The sequence below is a fragment of the Dermochelys coriacea genome, chromosome 21 (assembly GCF_009764565.3).
Source record: "Dermochelys coriacea isolate rDerCor1 chromosome 21, rDerCor1.pri.v4, whole genome shotgun sequence".
NCBI classification, from domain to species: domain Eukaryota; kingdom Metazoa; phylum Chordata; order Testudines; family Dermochelyidae; genus Dermochelys; species Dermochelys coriacea.
The window spans coordinates 16,807,811-16,829,692 of NC_050088.1; the positions used below are offsets into that span (position 1 = coordinate 16,807,811).

At 53.9% G+C, this 21,882-nt stretch overlaps 1 protein-coding gene across 1 annotated transcript in view; it reads left to right on the forward strand.

The window, feature by feature from the left end:
- CPNE5 (copine 5) overlaps positions 1–21,882 on the forward strand; it is a 207,665-nt gene that overhangs the window by 76,538 nt on the left and 109,245 nt on the right. Inside the window, exons 7-8 of the mRNA XM_038380314.2 lie at positions 7,273–7,332; positions 16,483–16,546. Coding sequence (XP_038236242.1) covers positions 7,273–7,332; positions 16,483–16,546 — 124 coding nt within the window. The remainder of the gene's footprint in view (positions 1–7,272; positions 7,333–16,482; positions 16,547–21,882) is intronic.

Genomic DNA, 21,882 nt, shown 5'->3' on the forward strand with positions numbered 1-21,882 from the left:
GTTAAAGTCTGATCTTGGTTCCTAGCAGACAAACCCAGCCAAACACACACACGAGGGGAGAACAGAACAGCCAGGAGTGGAAACGCAGCTTCTGCCTCCTGGATTGACTCTCACTTGCAATGACAGTGCTGAAAACGCCAGGCCCAGCACACGGTTTGAGACCTGGCGACTTGTACCAGCATCGAGCTGTTTAGGATACTGTTTTTAGCTGCCTTGTTCTGGCCCCGGGCTCACAGCTGTGTTGTACAATATACAGACTTGGCCAATTAAGCCAGAGGCAAAAGCAGTGAGACAGAAAAGAGAAGAAATAAGTGGGGAAGGAAAAGGCCGCACGGGGCAGGAGAGGGCGAAGTCTCACATCTCTGGTTGGGGTTGGAATTTAGCCAGAGCCGGTGGAGATGCTGGTATCATCTGGGTCCCCTGCTCTGGTCTGCTCAGGATGTCTCTCAGGGGTCAGATGAAGAGGTGCAAGGAGACGTTGGAGATGGTGCGGTGATGGTGAAGCTTGTTCCTTCCCCATATCTCACCTTGCAGTCTGCCAGCATGGCGGGAGCCAGTTTCTCCCAAAGATTCCTTTTGAGAACCCCCAGAAGGGTGAATAGCTCAGCCCCTCAGTATTTCATTCACCAATCAGGCCTAGTTTCTGACACACCAATTTTGGTCCATTGATTTCCAGTCCCACCCTTCTCTCGTACCAGGCACGTTCCTAACACGGCCCTTGGGTTGTAGCAGGAGCCTTTCTGGCTGGACTGTCTCAGTCTGTGTCACACGTCTGCCCACTGCCGTTTGTTGTGATCGGTTGTTGTGACACCACTTGAACTTCTGCTCCTGTCCCACAGTGGGGCTCATGGCTAGGGTCACTGGAGAGGCCCAGTGATCACAACAGGGGGCACAGACCTCATTGGGGCAGGTGGGATGGGGCTGGGCTGGACTGTGCTGGAGTGGGGGTGGGGAGAGCTGCGAAGGGCGGTACCAACAGGGTGGGGTTGGTTCAGCCTGGGTGACCCAACTGGGGAAGGGGTGGGGGAAGGCAGAGTCTCACCTCATGGCTAATGCCGAGGGCAACTGGGCTCAAGTCCCTGTTCTGCCACTGACTCCCCGTGTGACCGTGGGCAAGTCACTGCCCTGTTCCATGCCTCAGTTTCTCCAGTCTGGGAAATGGGGATGCTGCTCCTGGCCTGGTTCCCATGGGATTCGTTCATTAATGTTTGTGTAGGCTTTGAACTCTTGGTATAAATCAGCAAAGCTCCATTTACTTCCGAAGGCTACCCCAGCTGCAGATCTGGCCCTGTGATTTTCTGAAGGAGGGGCAAGGGAGGGCTCTGCTTTTCACTTTAGAATAATAGAATCATGGAAGATTAGGGTTGGAAGAGACCTCAGGAGATCATCTAGTCCAGGGGTAGGCAACCTATGACACATGTGCCAAAGGCAGCACGCAAGATGATTTTCAGAGGCACTCACATGGCCACCGGTCCGGGGGGCTCTGCATTTTAATTTAAATTTAAATGAAGCTTCTTAAACATTTTAAAAACCTTATTTACTTTACATACAACAATAGTTTAGTTATATATTATAGACTTATAGAAAGAGACTTTTTAAAAACGTTAAAATGTATTTCTGGCACACAAAACTTTAAATTAGAGTGAATAAATGAAGACTTGGCACACCACTTCTGAAAGGTTGCCAACCCCTGATCTAGTCCAACCCCCTGCTCAAACAGGACCAACACCAACTAAATCATCCCAGCCAGGGCTTTGTCAAGCCGGGCCTTAAAAACCTCTAAGGATGGAGATTCCACCACCTCTCTAGGTAACCCATTCCAGTGCTTCACCACCCTCCTAGTGAAATAGTTTTTCCTAATATCCAGCCAAGACCTCCCCCACTGCAACTTGAGACCATTGCTCCTTGTTCTGTCATCTGCCACCACTGAGAACAGCCGAGCTCCATCCTCTTTGGAACCCCCCTTCAGATAGTTGAAGGCTGCTATCAAATCCCCCTTCACTCTTCTCTTCTGCAGACTAAATAAGCCCAGTCCCCTCAGCCTCTCTTTGTAAGTCATGTGCCCCAGCCCCCTAATCATTTTTGTTGCCCTCCACTGGACTCTCTCCAATTTGTCCACATCCTTTCTATAGTGGGGGCCCCAAAACTGGACGCAATACTCCAGATGTGGCCTCACCAGTGTTGAATAGAGGGGAATAACCACTTCCCTTGATCTGTTGGCAATGCTCCTTCCAATACAACTCAATATGCAATTAGCCTTCTTGGCAACAAAGGCACACTGTTGACTCATATCCAGCTTCTCATCCACTGTAATCGCCAGGTCCTTTTCTGCAGAACAGCTGCTTAGCCTGCCAGTCCCGAGCCTGTAGCGGTGCATGGGATTCTTCCGTCCTAAGTTCAGGACTCTGCTCTTGTCCCTGTTGAACCTCATCGGATTTCTTTTGGCCCAATTTTCCAAATTGTCTAGGTCACTCTGGACCCTATGCCTACCTCCAATGTATCTACCTTTCCCTTCAGCTTAGTGTCATCTGAGAATTTGCTGTGGGTGCAATCCATTCCATCATCCGGATCATTAATGAAGATGCTGAACAAAACCGGTCCCAGGACTGACCCCTGTGGCACTCCGCTTGATACCGGCTGCCAACTAGATATCGAGCCGTTGATCACTACCCATTGAGCCTGATGATCTAGCCAGCTTTCTTTTCACCTTATAGTCCATTCATCCAATCTGTACTTCTTTAACTTGCTGGCAAGAATACTGTGGGAGACTGAGTAGCAACCGTGAAGTGAGTTGTAACTCACGAAAGCTTATGCTCAAATAAATTTCTCTAAGGTGCCACAAGTACTCCTTTTCTTTTTGTGGGAGACTGTATCAAAAGCTTTGCTAAAACCAAGGTATATCACATCCACCTCTTTTCCCATATCTACAGAGCCAGTTATCTCATCATAGAAGGCAGTCAGGTTGGTCAGGCATGATTTGCCCTTGTTGAATTCACGTTGTCTGTTCCTGATCACCTTCCTCTCCTCCAAGTGCTTCAAAATGGATTCCTAGAATCATAGACTTTAAGGTCAGAAGGGACCATTATGATCGTCTAGTCTGACCTCCTGCACAACACAGGCCACAGAATCTCACCCACCCACTCCTGTAACAAACCCCTAACTTATGTCTGAGCTATTGAAGTCCTCAACTCGTGGTTTAAAGACTTCAAGGTGCAGAGAATCCTCCAGCAAGTGACCCATGCCCCATGCTACAGATGAAGGCGAAAAACCTGCAGGGCCTCTTCCAATCTGCCCTGGAGGAAAATTCCTTCCCGACCCCAAATATGGCGATCAGCTAAACCCTGAGCATGTGGGCAAAACTCACCAGCCAGACACCCAGGAAAGGATTCTCTGTAGTAACTCAGATCCCATCCCATCTAACATCCCATCACAGGCCATTGGGCATATCTACTGCTAATAGTTGAAGATCAATTAATTGCCAAAATGAGGCTATCCCATCATATCATCTCTTCCATAAACTTATCGAGCTTAGTCTTGAAGCCAGATAGGTCTTTTTCCCCCACTGCTTCCCTTGGTGCCCCCAAAAAGCACCACAAGACCTCCAGAACACCAAACCCCCCTTCGCTAGACTGTCTGTTCCTTTGCCTGGCTCTTAGTCTTCCCCCAATCTCCCCTTACAAACTCCCTCTCAAACTCCCCTGTTTACAGCTCTGTTTTCTGGCTCCGGACTTTTCCGAGGACTGAGGTGAGGCTGACCAGTCTGTAATTCCCTGGATTCGCCTTCTTCCCTTTTTTAAAGATGGGCACCGCATTAGCCTTTTTCCAATCTTCTGGGATGTCCCCCGATGGCCACTAGTTTTCAAAGATAATGGCCAATGGCTCTGCAGTCACATCAGCCAAGTCCCTCAGCAGCCTTGGATGCATTAGATTCGGCCCCAAGGACTTGTGAATGTCCAGCTTTTCTAAATAGTCCTTAACCTGTTCTTTCACCACTGAGGGCTGCTCACCTCCTCCCCGTACTGTGCTGCCCAGTGCAGCAGTCTGGGAGCTGACCTTGTCTGTGAAGACCGAGGCAAAAAAAGCATTGAGTACTTCAGCTTTTTCCACATCATCTGTCACGTGGTTGCCTTCCCCATTCAGTGAGGGTCCCACACTTTCCCTGACCTTCTTGTTGCTAACATATCTATAGAAACCCTTCTTGTTACCCTTCACATCCCTTGCTAGCTGCATCTCCAATTGTGCTTGGGCCTTCCTGATTACATCCCTGCATGCTTGAGCAATATTTTTATACTCCTCCCTAGTCATCTGTCCAAGTTTCCACCTCTTGTAAGCTTCCTTTTTGAGTTTAAGCTCACCAAAGATTTCACTGTTAAGCTAAGCTGGTCACCTACTATATTTGCTATTCTTTCTGCACATCGGAATGGTTTGTTCCTGCGCCCTCAATAAGGATTCTTTAAAATACGGCCAGATCTCCTGGACTCCTTTCCCCCTCATGTTAGCCTCCCAGGATCCTACCCATCAGTTCCCTGCAGGAGTCAAAGTCTGCTTTTCTAAAGTCCAAGGTCCGTATTCTGCTGCTCTCCTTTCTGCCTTTTGTCAGGATCCTGAACTGGACCATCTCATGGTCACTGCTGCCCGGGCTGCCCCCCACTTCTACTTCCCCTACCAATTCTTCCCGGTTTGTGAGCAGCAGGTCAAGAGAAGAATGGCCCCTAGTTCGTTCCTCCAGCACTTGCACCAGGAAATTGTCCCCAACACTCTCCAAAAGCTTCCTGGATTGTCTGTGTACTTCTGTATTGCTCTCCCAGCAGGTGTCAGGATGATTGAATTATCCCATGAGAACTAGGGCTTGTGATCTGGAAACTTCTGATAGATGTCTGAAGAAAGCCTCGTCTACCTCATCCTCCTGGTCTGGTGGTAACTATAGCAGACGCCCACCACGACATCACCCTTGTTGCTCTCGCTGGACTAACATCTCATCTGGTGCAAGGGGGCAAAGCTCTATTCGAGTCAGTGGTGTGCACCCATCCACACCACTTCAGAATCTGCTCTGCTGTGCTCAAGAGCTAGCCGCTGCGAGGGCTCAAAGTAAAGCTGCACAGCACCCTTGGGGAAATGGAGCAGGCTGGCTCCTCCTCTGGATGATGGGCATCCTGCTCTGGCGCACAGCGTCCCGCGATTCCTGGTGCATCTGCTCAGGCTGGCATGAGCAGCAGACCCCAGCGCTCTGTCCTGCGGCTTTGGCACTGCCAGGAGCCTTGTGGGCAGTGAGAGACGAAGGACGGTGGAGGGCAAACACTGGCCAGACCCCCGGTGACTTTGCTGCAAAGTCTCTGTGAGCTTTAGGATGAAGATTTGGAGGGGAGCTTTCCCCATGTCCAATACCCAGCCCCCCAACCATGCCTCCAGTCCCATGCTCCCTGTCCAGCGTAGGAGCCCTGGCGCCTGCTAAAGCACTTGGAGGGGTGCTGGAGACAGGCTGGTGAGCTTGCCAAGGTCCCAGGAGTTTAACCCCTGGCAAACGCACAGGTTCTGCCACCTCCTTTCATGATCTTATCTCCCCTGTCCGAAGCATTCCCGTTGGGTTCGGTCAGTGAGTGTCCATGGATAGAGAGCAGAGCTCCACAGAGACAGAGGGACAGGGGGAGGGGGGCCAGCTCTGCAATGCACCATTCTCCATGCCTGCTGCCCAGCCAAGTCGGCTGTCTGCGGAATTGAGGGCACGGCTCAGTGCCAGGCTTCTTGGCAGCTCTGCCCTGGCCCTGCAGTGCACTCCCCACCCTCCTCTTGATCCCACCCTACAGTCATCCCTACCTGGGGGCCTTTAGTTCCCCACATGTGCCCCAGAATCCTTTGCAGTAGCATCTCCGAGGGGGTGCTGGATCAGCCAGTGGCAGGCAGGGCTCTGGAATCTGCCGCTTTCAGAGGCTCCTTGGTGGCCTCTGCAGTTGGTGGAACTGAATCGGGGTGGGGTCCCTTTCGGGGTGGGAGCGAGATGGGCAGAAAGGGCAGCTGAAGGAGGGTGCCGGGCTTGGGACTGGCTCACTGGAGATGCCGCCATAGGTGTGAAGTTCTACAGTAGGGGGCTGCCCCCACAGTGCAGGCCTAAGGCAGCCCCAGTGCCAGGCCGCAGGGTTTTTCATGCCAGCCCGAGGGAGATACCCATGCTAGCCTAAGAAGGGACGCCAGTGCCAGTGTCTGCCAGTGGGGTAGTGTGTCCCTGGGACCATCTGGCAGCCTGTCTATGCACCTGTCTGGGGTTCCCATTCTATGCCAGGGAGCTGAATGAGCCTTCCAGGTTCCTGCTGTGGCACAGTTGGGCAGGTGGGCATGGATCCCAGCTGCCCTCAGGGGGGAGCAACTACTGGGCCCTTTCCTACTGTCAGCCAGGCTGTGACCTGTACCGCGTTATCATTCCACTGCAGCTGCCCGTGTTCTCCTTGCTGGCGCCTGGCCGGCGCCACAACCCTGGCTATTGAAACCAGCCACTGTCCATAAAAGCACATAAAAGGGTTTGGACACATGAGGTTCCAGGTACAAGGAAAATGTGATGTGCAGTCCAGAGCCCACCCATATTGACAGGTTCCTTCCGCACCAATGGTCAGTCCGCACGGCGCTGGTTCAGTGGCAAGAGCTGGGATCCACCTCTCATGAGATACTTCCACTGGCAGAGTCTCTCCTCTGTAATGAACAACGTTTGGAGACATTTTCCCTTCTCATGTAGCCTGAGGTGCTTGTCTCTGTTCATAATCAGGGTGTTTCATTAGCTGCAGCTCAGTCCTGATGGGCCCCTAGTCAGCGTTTCTGCATGGGGTGCTTTGCCCTGCATGGTCTCCAGACTGCAGGCGCAGGGCTGGGCTGGTTCCCCGCATGCCTGTGGTTCTCAGTGTTGAGGCAGCACTGAGATCCCTGCTGCAAGTGACACATTTCACTTCCGCGGGTTTGGAACCCAGGATCTTCCCTGTGACATAGTACGAACATCCGGCCACAGCCCAGCAATCAGCCAGTGCTTCACTTTCGGCAGAGACTGCCCATGCCCACCTTTGGTGAAATATTGGGGGATGGTGAGACATGTGCTTGGGTGTGTCTGTGTCATTCTGGGTCCTCCCTTGTCCCCAGGAGATGGTTTGGGTATACCCCTGGGGATAGGTTAAGGAGCGTTGGCCTAGCTCTCCAGGCTCTCCTGGTGGTTATCGGCCCCAGGCAGAGTGTGTTCTCAGGGAGCCGAGGGAATGGTCCAAGCTAATTCTCCCTCTCTCCATCTCCTTGCAGGATGGGAGCGTTCACGTTACATTCCAGAACAGGGAAGCCCACGCCGTCCGTCTCCAACGGGTGAGTCACACAGCTTCACCGGCATCTGCTCCTGCACAGGCGGCCCCACAAGGAAGCAGCATGTAGGGGGCTTTGCCCTGGCAATGCCCTGGACCCATGGCTAGAGACCATCGGTCTCCAGCGCTGTCAGCCTGGTGCCTGTTGCCAGACCTAAGCAGGGAGCCATGTGGTGCTGCAATGCCAAGAACACCAGCACTAGGACAGCATGAGACTGTTCCCTCCCAGTGAGTCCGTTGCTGCTTCTAGGTGCCAGGCCCGGTCATTTCACTGAAGCAGGCCCACCTCCTGCACCATCAGCCCCACTGGCAGTCCCGAGTTCAAACCTCCCTGTCAGCCTAGGCGGGGTCTGTTATTAACGGCACCACATCATGGCGTCATGCAAGGCCTGACGTTACGCCACTGTGGGGCTGAGCCCTGCAACACCTGGCCCTGAGTTTTGCTCTTTTCCGGACGGGGCTAGTCCTGCCAGCACCCTCTGACAGCCTAACTGTGACAGGGTCATTTTCAGAAGGGATGTGAACGTCCGTGGGACTTGTGCTCCTAAAGATCTTCAGAGTTTCTGGCCATCTCCCCTAACATTTGGATAGCCCCATCACCCTGACACCCCAAGGCCTTTACTCCCTGAAAGCTGCCACGGGAAAACAGGATAGGTCTGTGCCTGTGCCCCCCGCCCCCCTCCCGGAGAGGCTGAAATAGGGTTTAATGGGGCAAGCCCAACTGCTCAGGGACAACCTCCCCACAGGGGGCCTGGAGGGAATGTCCTCCTTGATCCCACACCTGGGGGTCAGCCTGACCCAGAGATGTGAGCCACGCTCACTAGTCCTGACCACACCTTGCTGGTTCCCAGGGTCTGCCTGGTCCTTTGGCTTGAACCCTATGGAGGTGGATTCTGCTGGTGGTTATAGGGTCAGCAAATCCAAAATTCCCAGGACCCTCGGAGGTTACAGATGAGTCCTTCTGTCTATTTTAACCTGCACTGTGATGCTGGGCTGAGAGGGAGAGTCAGGATGCCTGGGCTCTCGGCTCCCTGCTTCCTGCCACAGCCAGGCTCCCGGTGGGGAACCTGGAGCTTCAGTGCAGCCAGCGGGGATCTGGGAGCCTTGGGGCAGCTGCTGGGCTCCTCACCGAGAGCTGGGAGCCCAGGGCACAGCCTGGCTCGGACCGAGGAGTGGAGAGCTGGGTGGGCACGGCCCAACGGATACCCCAAGGCTCCCAGCTCCCACTTCCCACCAGGAGCCCAGCGACTTCCCAGAGGCTCTCCTGGAATCTGGGAGCAGAGCTCACAGCTGGGATCCCAGGGGGCAGCCATGCTTCAGGCTCCCAGTGGGGAGCTGTGTGTAGAACTGAGAGCCTGGGCTCTCAGCCCACCACACTGCCCCTCTTCAGTTGGTGGAAGCGCTCCTGGTGAGCACGCGCACCACCGACACAGGGAGGGTAGTGTGGACATCAGCCACCTCAGTAATCACTGCACTGGCTGTTAGTTGACCTAACATAGGCTGACTTACGTTTCTAGTGTAGACAGGCCCTGAGAGTGGGGGTTTTAGAAGCACTTGGCGCTGGCCTAGCTCTGCTCCCATTAGATTGTTGGCTCTTTGGGGCAGGGACCCTCATCGTGTTCTGTTTGTACAGCACCACGCACAGTCATGGCCTGGTCCGTGACATAACAACACTGGAGTCAATGCTCAGAATGGCCATTGCATTCAGTGGGAGCAGAGCTAGGCCAGCGCTGAAGGAGGCCATACCTCCAGTCGTTTATCTGGGTAAGGAAAAAAGGATGATGCCATGGTAGGGATCTGCTACAGACACCTAACCAGGAAGAAGAGGTGGATGAGGCTTTTTATAAACAACTAACAAAATCATCCAAAGCAGAGGTGCTCACTTTTATTTTTCCCCATGGGTGCTCCACCGCCGCTTTGCCCCTTCCCCCGAGGCCCCGTTCTCACTCCACCTCTTCCAACCCCTGTTCTGCCCCCTCTCCTGAATCCGTGCCCACCCATCTCTCGCTGCTCTCCGCCCTTCCCCAAGCACCTCCTGCCAGCCGCTGAACAGCTGTGGCTGGTGGATGCTGAGCGCTGGGGCACCCATGGAGTTGGCACCTATCATCCAAAGCATAGGACGTGGTGGTGATGGGGGGACTTCAGTTACCCAGAAAATAACATGGCAGGACACAGATTATAGAGCAAGTTCTTGGAATGCAATGGAGCCATTTTTGTTTCAGAGGGTGAAGAAAGCTACTAGGGGATAGACAAATAGGGAGGAACTGGTTGAGAATTTGAAAGTGGAAGGCAACTTGGGTGAAAGTGATCATGAAATGGTAGAGTTCATGATTCTAAGGAATGGTTGGAGGGAAAACAGCACAATAAAGACAATAGATTTCAAGAAGGCAGACTTTAGTAAACTCAGCGGGAATTGGTAGGTAAGACCCCGTGGGAAGCAAGTCTAAGGGGAAAAACAGTTCAAGAAAGTTGGCGGTTTTTCAAGGAGACAAAAGCAAACTATCCCATTGTGTAGGAAAGATAGGAAGTATGGCTAGAGACCACCCCGGCTTAACCAGGAGATCTTCAATGATCTGAAACTCAAAAAAAGAGTCCTCCAATAAGTGGAAACTAGGTCAAATGACAAAGGATGAATATAAACAAATAACACAAGTATGTAGAGAAGCCAAGGCACACAACGAGACTTACTAGCTAGAGCCTCCGTAGAATTTCTAGGATTCATCCTATCTCCTGCCAGTATCAAAATGGACCAGTGCAAAGTAAAGGCAATCAGAATGGCGGTACCGCAGAATATTCATGAATGCCAACGCTTCTTGGGGTTCATGAATTTCTACCAGCGGTTCATCCTGAGGTTCTCGGAGCAGATCATCCCTCTCCCTGCCCTGCTCTGCAAAAACATCAGGTTCCTCTGGTCACCTGAGGCCTGGCAGGCCTTTGAACAATTAAAACTCACATTTACCATTGCTCCCGTATTGCCCCACCCTGACACCATGCCAGCCTTCATCCTAAAGGCAGATGCTTCCAACGTGGCAATTGGAGTGGTGCTCAACAACTACTACCTCCGAACACCTTCTACTCCAGGGAACTCACACCTGCAGAGCAAAACGATGGCATTTTGGACAGAGAACTCCTGGCAATTTAGGCCACTTTTTGAAGAGTGGTGCCACAATCTAGAAAGCGCCTGGTATCCCCTCCAGGTGTACACTGACCATAAGACCTTTGAATGTCTGCGTAGGGCCACAGCTGTTAACCAACATTGACTTCAGTGGACCTTATTGTTTACACACTTTAATTTCATAATCTCCTATTGCCCAGGAACCAATAATAGCTTTATTCTGGAAGGGCGAATATTATACTCACCAAAATGACTTGAACTGGAAACCTTGTACATCCTCACACTTTGTAACTTTCTGGGTGCAGCTCTCCACCAAGACCTGCTCCCCGTCAGAAGATCAGCCTGGATCTATTGGATCCTGCCAGTCGAGCAGGAAGCCATAAGTAGGGGACCCCATGATGTCGGAGACAGGGTAACCTACGTAAAGGGGTGTATATATGTTCCCCCCAGGCCTCCAAGGACTGCAGCACTATGCCATGACTTCCCCTGGCAGGATATTTTGTTCACTTCTGCGCTCAGCGGCTCATCTTTCATGTCTTGTGGTGGCCTTGCATATGAGCCACAGTGCAGGCCTGTGTGGTGTCTTGCAATGTATGCACCCACTCCAAGGCGCCACACAATGACTCCTGCAACCCCTGGGACTCCTGCAACCCCTCGAGATTCCACCTGGCCCCTAGACAGAACTACATACGTCCAATGGGTTCATGACCATCCTGAGAGACATGGGCCATCTCATGAAGATGGCACACTTCATCCCCTGCACTGGCCTACCCTCTTCCCAGCTCTGGATGGAACAAGTCGTTGGCCTCCATGGCTTCCCAGAGCACATCATCTCTGACTGCAGTGCACAATTTATCTCCCACTTTTGGGGAGAAGCACTCTGGATTTTGGGTATACGCTCCCGCCTCTCCTCCACCTATCACCCTCAGACTAATGATCAAGCAAAGAGAGCCAACCAGATCCTGGAGCAGTATCTTTGATGTTACATCAACTTCTATCAGAACAACTGGGCCTTGCTGCCACCCGCAGAGCTTGTGTATAATAATGCAGAACATGTCACTGTGTTTTGAATTATGGGTTTGTGACAGGGTGGACTGGATCCAGAGACCCCCCCACCCCCATGCTCAAGGCCTCATGGCCCTGCCTCACCCCGCCCCAGAAAAGAGCAGAGAAGTCCTCCAGATGTTCTCCAGAGGAGAAGTCCTCCAGTCCAGCCTAGAGTGGCTGCAGAGAAACACCCAATCAGAGGGGCTGCTGGAGCGGCCAGTCAGGGGCCAGAAGGGCCCTGTAAAAGGAAGCAGCAGTGGCAGAGCAGTCAGTTCCTGTCTGGAGCTTGAAGAGGGAGCCCTGGGTGCCTGGCTGGCTGGAAGAGCAGCAGCAGCAGCAGCAGCAGCAGCACAGACAGCTCCCTGCAGGCAGGACTGAGCCCAGGGAAGGCTGCCAAAGTGCCTGCTGGCTGTTGGGAAGAGCAGCAGGACCATGGACAGGCTGCACCCAGGGGACTAAGCCCAGAACCTAGCCAGGCTGGGCGAGGGTACTGTGATGGGCCCTGCTGGTCTGGTTGAAGACTGAGCTCAGGGAGCACTGTCAAAAGGACACCATCCGAAGGTATGGAGGAAGGCCCCAGTTGGGCTGTTAAAGAAGGCAGGGTCTTAGGAAAGAAGCCTTGGTGCTACAGCCCCGGACCAGGGCCGTGAGCGAGAGCTAGAGACTATATACCCCGGAAGTGGGACAGTGTGTGTGACTTAGCCAGAGGGCTGAGTCGCTGAAATGCACTGAAAGAACCAGCTGACCACAAAGGGGGTGTCACGGAGATAGTGGGAGTCAGCGCCCTGCACCCCCAATTCCTGCAATTCACTGTGACTCTCAGCCAGCCAGTAGAACAGAAGGTTTATTAGAGACGACAGGAACACAGTCCAGAAGCTCTAGCTGTCAATGAAATACCTACCCACAAACAGGCCATCTCATAAATTAGACTATCAGTTCCTTGGCCCCTACTGAATTTGCCAGCAAATTAATCCTGTCACCTCTGAACTCAGCTTGCCCTGTTCTCTCCGATTACACCCAGTTTTCCACATATCACTTCTGGAGCCTCCCTTTCTGGACCCATTGCCTCACCGCTCCCAACCCCGTCCCCCACCAGTACGTGCTCAAGACCACAAGAAGTACGTTGTCCATGAAATCTTCATGCCAAAATCAGATGGGATAAACTCTGGTGTGTTGGGGACTGGGAAGGCTACAGTCCTGAAGAGCGCTTCTGAGAGCTGGCAGCACATCTGCCCTCCTGACCTGGTAAACACCTTCCCCGAAACCCCAGTTCACAACCTGCCGGCAGGCTCCCGAGGGGAGAGGCAATGGATTACAGACCTTGTACCCGGCTCTTGGGGCGCTAGGTTGTGATCAGCCACAACTGCCACCCAGCACCTCATCTGACCCACTGCAGAAGGGAACCAGCAAAGTGCTATATGGCAAAGGGCCCCGCCCCCAAAGCTTCTGACTGGGGGAAAATCCAGCATCTCTGATTGGCTGAGGAGCTCTATTTAAACCAGGAAGAGGCTTGAGCTACTGGAGGAATCCTTGGTTGGCTGCTATTAGAGACCCCTCCTGCTTACCTGCCTCCTGAGCCCTGCCTCCTCCTGGTCTCCACATCAGACCCCTGCCTGCTCCCAGCTCCTGCCACACTCCAGGGCCCTGATCCTATGCCTGACCCCTGATGCTGTCTCCAGCTTTGAGCTTTTGCTTGGCACTGGCTTCTAACCATTAGGCCTGATTGCCCATGTCCTGGTCATTAAACAGCCCTTCCCCAGCTGGGCTTCTCTCTCAGTTAACCTTGGCCCTCCTGCTGTCACGTGAGGTGAGGTAACCTAACTTGCCTCTCAGGCCCTGGTTAACCTGTCAGTGCTGGTGTGAGTGCACACCCCATCACGGCTTCCCTTGCTTCTGACTTCTGCTGGTTCCTATCAGCTTCCCCTTTCTCCTATGTGTTCCGTATATGCATTTTGCTTTAGTTGCCTTTACTTCCCCTCCAAACCAGGATGGTGTTTAATGAAGTGCAGCCGTCTTCCTCACTTATGACTTTTGGGGCATCCAGGAAGATGTGCTGAAATGATTCCCAATTAGCGTTCACATTTTTCTTCTTCCCAGGTGGTTTGGCTCATAATTGTTTTAGCTTTTTGAAATTGGCCCCATTAGCAGCACACCAAGTGTATCTATTACTGGTCTACATATCTATTATGTGTTTTCCTGGCACATTATAATTGTGAGCAAGTCATGATTACTTGTATCTAAGTTAGCGTTCATAGTTTTAGTTCTGAGAGCAGTTCCTCTGTGTCTGTTAGGACAAGGTCTAATATAGAATCCTCTATGTTGGCTGGAACACTTTGAGTTAGGAAATTATCATCTATAATATTTAGAAATTCCAAGGATGTTTTAGTGCTGGCAGCAGGAGACCTCCCGCATGTCACTCAAATGATACCTATACCTCCACATGATAGATCGGTGCGTAAGGAGCCGCTCATCCCATTCCCGAGTGTGATTTGTGGGTCTGTAGCAGACCCCAACTAATTCCCCACCTCGTGCTTTATCTGTTTGGACATTGGCCATTAGTATTTAAGAACATTTTCTGCCATTATTCTCCCCTGCCCCTTTTGCCCACTTGATCCTTCCTAACTAAGTTATAACCCTTGACTTTAACATCCCAATCATGGGCATCATCCCTTTGGGTTTCAGTAACACCAACTAGACCAAATTTATGGTCACAAATGAGCAATGCCAGTTGCTCTGGTTTGTTACGCAGGCTCCCACCACTGGTGTGCTGGCAAGTCATGAAGTTCCTCTTTTCATGTCCTTTGGGTCCTTTACAGCCTGAGTGAGTTACCTAATAGCCTCCCACTGGCTTTGGTTCCGGGAGGAGCTGGGGTGGCCCCTCCCCCTAAAGCTGCATACAGTGCCTGGCCCACAGTAACAGAAACTTAACACAGTGGGGTCCCCCAAATACTGGCTGGGATTGCAAGACCTGTCACAGGAGCCAGTGGGCCAGCCCAGCTGCTGTAAATCATCCAAAGCTCCATTGAGCCAATGGGCCAGATCCCATCTGGTGTCAATCCACTGTAGTTCCATTGGCATCAGGTCCTCACTGGTGTCGTATCCTAGCTCTGCTGGAGCCAACAGAGCCGGGCTGATTACGGTCAGTTGACGGGGGAGCCAGGTGTGGATGATCAGCCCCCATTAGGATGCTCATTAGAGTCTCTCAGAAATTCCCTCTGAGCCCCTACTGCCAGCCCCTGCATTTAAACCATTCATCTGGCCCCTTCTAATGCCTGTTCCGGAAAGCACTCCTGGCCATCTCCTGTGTCTGACACTGGCTCCCCCTCATCCATTGGTTTTGGGATCTGGGCTCCCCCTGGCTGCCAGCAGGGTCCATCGAGAGCCATGCTCATTGCATCAACAGCCTGCTCGATTCCAGCCCCTCCAGCAGGATGGTCAAATCCAGTGCCAGTGGGATGGGGCAGCCAGCCTTCCACCTGGTGCGCTGCCCAGAGCGTTTTTCTAGCTCTCCAGGAGATCAGGTCAATCAGCCCCATCTGAGAGGTGGAGAAACTGAGGCACTGAGCGGTGAAGTGACTTACCCGAGGTCAGCCAGAAGGCTAGTGGCAGAGCTGGGCCTAGAACCCAGGCCTCTGAGCCCTTTCCTCCTGGCTTTTCAATCAATGAGCCTGATGGGGATGGAAACAGACTCCACTGAGCTTAAAAAACAGGAGCCCCCAGGAGCCCGGCAATCTGGTGTGGAGGTCACTGCCACTGGGCTGGCTGCTCAGGGGGGCCCTGGGCAAGCCGGAGAGCTGGATCAAAGACTGGAGCCCAGGGAGCTGTCCAGGCACCCGCCAGGCCTGCAGGGGAGGCGGGGCCCTGCAGTGAAATGGGCCTTTGTCCAAGCAGATGCCACTGCCCAGGGCCCTGCTGGAGTCCATGCCAGTGCAGGGCACCCAGCGCACAGGGCGAGAACAGCCTGAGCCCTGTCTGTGCCAGAGCTGCACCCAGGAAGCAACGCCTCAGGGGCGTCCTGGTGCAGACAAGGCCAGGTGGGGTGGGGAAGGGGATCTCTTTCCCAGCGGCCCTGCTGGGACCAGTGCACGCCCGGTAACTAGCCAGGCAGGGTGTTGCACAGAAACAGTGCACTGGATTACAGCCCCCAAATGCATCTGCGAGTCCCCCTCCCTGCCCACCTGTGGCAGCGCCCGTCTCTGGCCAGGTACTGCTCCTGCAGTGCAGCCTGTGCACAGCCAGCAATGCTCCAGCAGCCACTGGAAGAGAGGCAGAGGTGGGGGGGATGCATCGGGGGAGGGTGGGGAGAGGGCAGCAGAGGGGGTGATGGAGCCGGGGAGGGAGAGGGCAGACTGAGGGAAGCGGGTGTCACATGGAGGTGATGGAGACAGGAGGCGTATGGCTGGGCAATAGAGCCAAGGGGTGATGAGGGTGGGAGAGAGGCTGATAGAATGGGTGCATGGGAGTGGGGGGTCGTGGGGGGCTCTTGGGCCAGGGCCAGCCCAGGGCTGGGCAGTGGTGTTGGAACACTTTTTAACAGTGGGGGTGCTGAAAGCAGTTTTTACTTTTTATCTTATGCCCCCCCTTACCCTCTTCACGCTCCCCCAGCCCCTAGAGCTGGGGCCAGGAGCAGGGCCATGTCTCTGGGAGGGGGGGACCCAGATGGGGTAAGGGGGCTGAGACTGGGGCCACAGCTTGGGGTGGGCACAGGGCCAGGGAGCAGAGTCTCGGGTGCAGGGCTGGAGAGCAGAGTCCTGGGTCCAGAGTCCCAGGCATGGGGCCAGCAGCCAGGGAGCAGTGTGCAGGGCCGGCAGCCGGGACCCCGCATAAAGCCTGGGGCTGCTGAAGCCTCCCCCTCCCCCCGGCCCTGCATTCTTAGTTTCCATACCTATGGGTCAGGGGGCGATTTTGGGGCAAGTCCAGCCCAGGGTTGGGGGGGCGCTCTCTGGGCCGGGCCAGCCCAGTGGCTTAGACCCCCTCTCTTTTCTTCTGCAGTGGGATTCCAGGGAAAAAGTGTGGCACCATCATCCTATCGGCCGAGGAACTGGGCAACTGCCGGGTGAGTTGTGGCTGCCATTCCTCCCAGCGGGTCTCAGACCGGCAATGGCTGGAGGGCACCTGGCAGCTGTTGGGAGACTCCCAGAACCTGCCTGGGGTGGGATTCCACTGTGCAGGGTCCCAAGGGAAGATGGGGAGGCAGACGGAGGAGTCCTGGAGGGGGAGAAGGACCTATGCTAAGTTCCCACCCATGGGCATGTGCACATCACACATCCCCCACCCCCAGGAGCACAGCGCATCCCACGCCCTGGCAGGGCGTCTGGTCAGGTCACTGCTGGGATGGGAGACCTTTCCCAAGGAAATCCAGTGTCTGCAGGGAGCGAGGTGGGTGATCCCCTCACAGTCAGTGCTGACCCTAGAGTGGTGCTAGGGGCGCTGTGCTATAGGGTGCGGGAGCCAGCAGGGGACGCTCTCCCCTCACAGTCAGTGCTGACCCCAGTAGTGTTGTCAGGGTGAACCAAGTTTCCCATGTCTCTTTTGGGGAATGTGGCGTTCAGCTGAGGTTGGTTTACCCACCCCATGGGCTGATCCCAGTGCCGCCGCATGGCGCTAGGGGGCAGGGAGACTCCCTCATGATATCTTCCCCCAGTGCTGTCCCGTGCTGCGTGGCCCCCCTGCCATGGCCCTGATCCCCGCACTCCCACTGCACTGATCGAGAGGCCCTGGCCCATCACCTGCTCCTGTCTCCTCGATCCTCAGCAGCTGCTTTCCATGTGCACAGATGGAGTAGCCAGCTCCGCGCTCCAGCCAGTGACCCGTGTGTGGGGCTCTGCACCAGCTGGGAAGCTGAGGGCAGGGGCTGCGGGGAGCAGAGCAGGGCTGGGAACACACATTGCAGGAGGAGAGAGGTGCCTGAGGAAGTATAATTACTCCTGATTAATATTTCATCAATTAATCTCGCCAAGCAGAAAGGCCAAGCTGGGGAGGGGATGGCATGAGGAATATTGCGCAACCAGGGCTTTTGCTTGCCTTGCTTTGTTCTCTTAAACATTTGTGGCTGAACATAATGCTCTGAGAGGTGGGCAAAACGCAAGCAAGGGCCAGGCAAGCTTCCCTTGGCACAGACCTGCCGGTGCCCCTCAATCCCGACCCGCAGCCCTGTGCTGTCCCAGCCCTGGGCTCCCCACACCCCCTCCAGCCCTGCCAGTGCCCTTCAGTCCTGATCTGCATCCCCCTGCTTTCTCAGCCCTGGGCTCCCCACACCCCCTCCAGCCCTGCCAGTACCCTCTCAATACTGACCTGCAGCCCCCTGCTAGCCCAACTCTGGGCTCCCCACACCCAGCTCTGCCAGTGCCCCTCTCTCCCTTGCAGAGATGCTGGCAGTCCCTGAGGATGGGTTTGTGGGGCACAGAAATGTTGGCTAGGATGACGCTACTAGACTCATCAACATTCATGACCTGAGTTAGGGCTCGAAACTGGGGTCAGATCCTCAGCAGGTGTAAATCGGCCTCACACCGCTGCAGTCCACTGAGTAACACTGATTTATATCCCCCTACTGCACAGCTCAGGGCTGCCCGTGGCAGGACATGGAGAATACCCAGGTCCAACCCAGGCTGCAAAGCATGGTCAGCTTAGCACATCAGTGCTTCTTCAGCAGGGCTCACTGGTGGCCTTGTGCACCAGGGTCCTGCCCTCTGACTTGCTGCTTCCCCCACCACTGGGCATGCGTGGTCTCTTCTCTCCAGGCAACACTGCCTCTTCCTTGGTTCTTCTTCCCAGGTTGGACTGTCCACCATTCTGTGCAGAACAGCCATTTTCCCATGCATGGCTACTGCTCTCCACCTGTCGCCAGCATCCTTGCTTGACCTACAGGTTCTTTGCATGACTCACTACAGGTTTCCATGCATGGCAGTGAATGTAGGTAGGTAGGTAGGTAGATAGATGCGGTGTACAGGGATAGATAGATAGATAGATGTGGTGTATGGGGATGGATAGATAGATTAGATAGATGAGCGTATGGGGATGGATGAGAGGGGTGTATGGGGATAGAGAGATGCAATGTATGGAGACGGATGGATGGAGTGAATGGGGATGGATAGATGGATGGATGGATGGATGAGGTGTATGGAGATAAATGGATGGATGGAGGGTATGTGGATGGATGGATGAGAGGGGTGTATGGGAATACAGAGATGCGATGTATGGAGATGGATGGATGGAGTGAATGGGGATGGATGGATGGATGGATGAATGAGGTGTATGGAGATAAATGGATGGATGGAGTGTATGGGGATGGATGGATGAGAGGGGTGTATGGGGATGGATAGATAACTCCTTCACCACTGCAGATGTCTCCACGGGGCAGCTTGCACTCAGGGGGCTCACTGAGAACTTTATTGAAAGGCATCAGCATCGCCTAAGAATGGATCTAACTCTAAGGGCTGGTCTAGATGAACACTCACTGCACAGCAAGCTGGGGTGTCAATCTACAGTGTGCAAGCCTGCCGTGCACCCCTGCTGCCACCCGCTAACCATTCCTGCGGCAGGTTCGGTCACAGAGACCCCCTTGGGACTATCACCTGACATGCTGAAGTTACTTCTGAGCCCATTTTCCCTGCTAGCCTGGGACTCCAGACCCCTGCCTTGTTGAGCCAGTCACACTAGCCTGCTGCAACACAGACCCAGGTCTGGTCCATGCCCCCAAAGCTGCAGACTTTAACCAAAAACTGCTCAGCAGGTCACCTCTGTCCAGCACCCAGACACCCAGTTCCCAATGGGATCCAAACCCCAAATAAATCTGTTTTACTCTGTATGAGGCTTATACAGGGTAAACTCATAAATTGTCCACCCTCTCTAACACTGATAGAGAGATATGCACAGCTGTTTGCTCTCCCAGGTATTAATCACTTACTCTGGGTTTATCAATAAACAAAAGTAATTTTATTAAATATAAAAAGTAGGATTTAAGTGGTTTCAAGTAATAACAGACAGAACAAAGTAAGTTACCAAGTAAAATAAAACAAAACACGCAAGTCTAAGCCTAATACATTAAGAAACGGTTTACCGGTAAATCTCACCCTTTGAGATGTCCAATAAGCTTCTTTCACAGACTAGACTCCTTCCTAGTCTGGGCCCAACCTTTCCCCGGTACAATCCTTGTTAGTTCCAGCAGGCATCTTAGGTGAAAAGCAGGGGCTTTCTCATGACTGGGACAATCCTTTGTTCTCTTCCATCCCCTTTTTGTCTCTCTGGATCCCCACCCTTCCTTCTACATGGAAAAGCACCAGGTTTAAGATGTAGTCCACCATTTTTACTGGGCTGGCTTATACAAACACAAGAAGTCTTGCAAGTAACAGAGCCATTTACAACCAATTGTCCTAGTCAATGAGAGCCATCAAGATTCTAAACCATCATCAATAGCCCACACTTTGCATAATTACAGTAGTACATCAGAGTTATACTTTATATTTCTAACTTCAGATACAAGAATGATACATGCATACAAATAGGATGACCATATTCAGTAGATTATATGCTTTGTAATGATACGTTACAAGAGACCTTTTGCCTGAAGCATATTCCAGTTACATTATAGTCACAGTCATTAGCATATTTCCATAAAACATATGGAATGCAACATCACAGTTCCCTAGTGAGCTTTGATCCACCCACTTCGAAACAGGAGGGTATCAGAGGACTGGTTAGTGCATGGCATGCTGGTGCACTGTGGATTGACACCCTAGCTTGACGCACAGTAACTGTTCATCTAGCCAAGCCCTAAATCGAACGCAACAGCCAGCTTTCCCGGGGGTGCATCATCATCCACACAAGCAGCCTCTCCAAAGCAAATCCCCAGTGTGTTGGGATACAGCTTTTCTGCAGCATGGTGGTTAGTCGGCACCAGAACCAGGTGGCTGACAGTATCAGGTGTGGTTCCAGGGCCGGATCCTCCGCTGGCATGATCAGCGCAGCTGTGTCACAGTTGATAGCATGAGTCCCATGGGCACCAGAACAAGGGCCTGGCCCATGGGCTTCAGCAAGTCACAGTCTGAAAGAGTTTATTGGAGCATGGGCCCAGTTCCAGATGAGCCCCGTTGAGGGAGGAGCTGGGTGGTTACCCATAGCAGAAGGGGGCTGCAGGGGGCGGGCAGGGCTGCTGCTCTCCCTCTCTTGGCAGGGGAGAGGCTGGCAGGGTTGGAGAGGGAGCCCGGCTGGCCCTGGGATTCTCTCTGAAGTGAAGAGCCTGGCAAGAGTCCAGGAGAGTTGGAGAAGCCAGCAGGGTGGAGCAAGCTGCAGTGGTGCTGGCTCTGGCCCGGGGAGACATTCAGCTGAGGGGCGCAGCAGGGGAAACTCAAGAGAAATTGGCGTTTCAGCCTGGAGAGGAAGAAGTGGTTTCAGTTTGTGTCGGGGGGACTTGTTGATGGACTCCAGGGGGACCCTGCGAGCCCCTGCCCTGAAAGGAGGGTGAACCCTGAGAACCATGAAGCTCAGCTGATGGAAGCCCTGTGAAAGCCTGAGACAAGCAGCGGAAGGACCTCTGGGCCCAGAGTCGGGGCTGAGAGCTCACACAAGGGCTTGGAATTATTTGTTAGACTCTGTTACCCTGGGAGGTGGGGATTGGGAGAGACTTGGCTGAAGGCTGAGTCACAAGAAGAGGCGACCACCACTGGGCTAGCGCAGCTGTCAGCAGGGGGCGCTAGATGAGGAGAGTGTGGGTGAGGTGACACAGGACAGCTGGACTGGAGCGTTAACAGAACCACCGTCAGACTCCCCCAGACCCTGCTCCCCGGGAAGGGTGTAAGTGCTGAGCGAATCCCTGTAACCGGGCGAGCGAGGCTCCCCCGGAGAAGCGTCTCCGTGTACGTGGCACTGGGGGGCTCTGTGTTCAGCCTCTCTAGCACTGGATCACAGCAGCACTGGGCAAGAGGAACAATGGTCCTGCCCCGCCGGCCCAGCCTGGGGCCTGAGCCTCACCTCCTTCCTTGGCCGTCGTCCCCAGCAGCAAGTGCAGTGTCCTGCGCAGAGCACCCTGGGTGGCCTGTCCTTGGCACTCAGAGAGGGGACGTGCTAGACCTTGCTCATCGCTGGGCCGGATCCTCAGCTAACAGGTGTAACTGCACCGGGGGCAGTGGGATAACACCAGCGGAGCCAGGCCAGTTTACTCTGGCCCTGGGCTTCTGGGATGGTGCAGCATGGCTCCCAGCAGAGGCTGGGCAGGGTCTCTGGGGGGTGGCATCAGGACACTGTCCGAGCCCTGCTAGAGCCCTGGGCCTGCCTTCACCTTGGTGCTCGGCGAAGGAGGCTGTGAGCCCCTAAGTCCTGCTGTGGCTGTGGGTGCTGGTGCCTCTGAGCGGGAAGCTCTGCTCCAGGCCTCGGAAAATCCAGTCCATTCCTCTG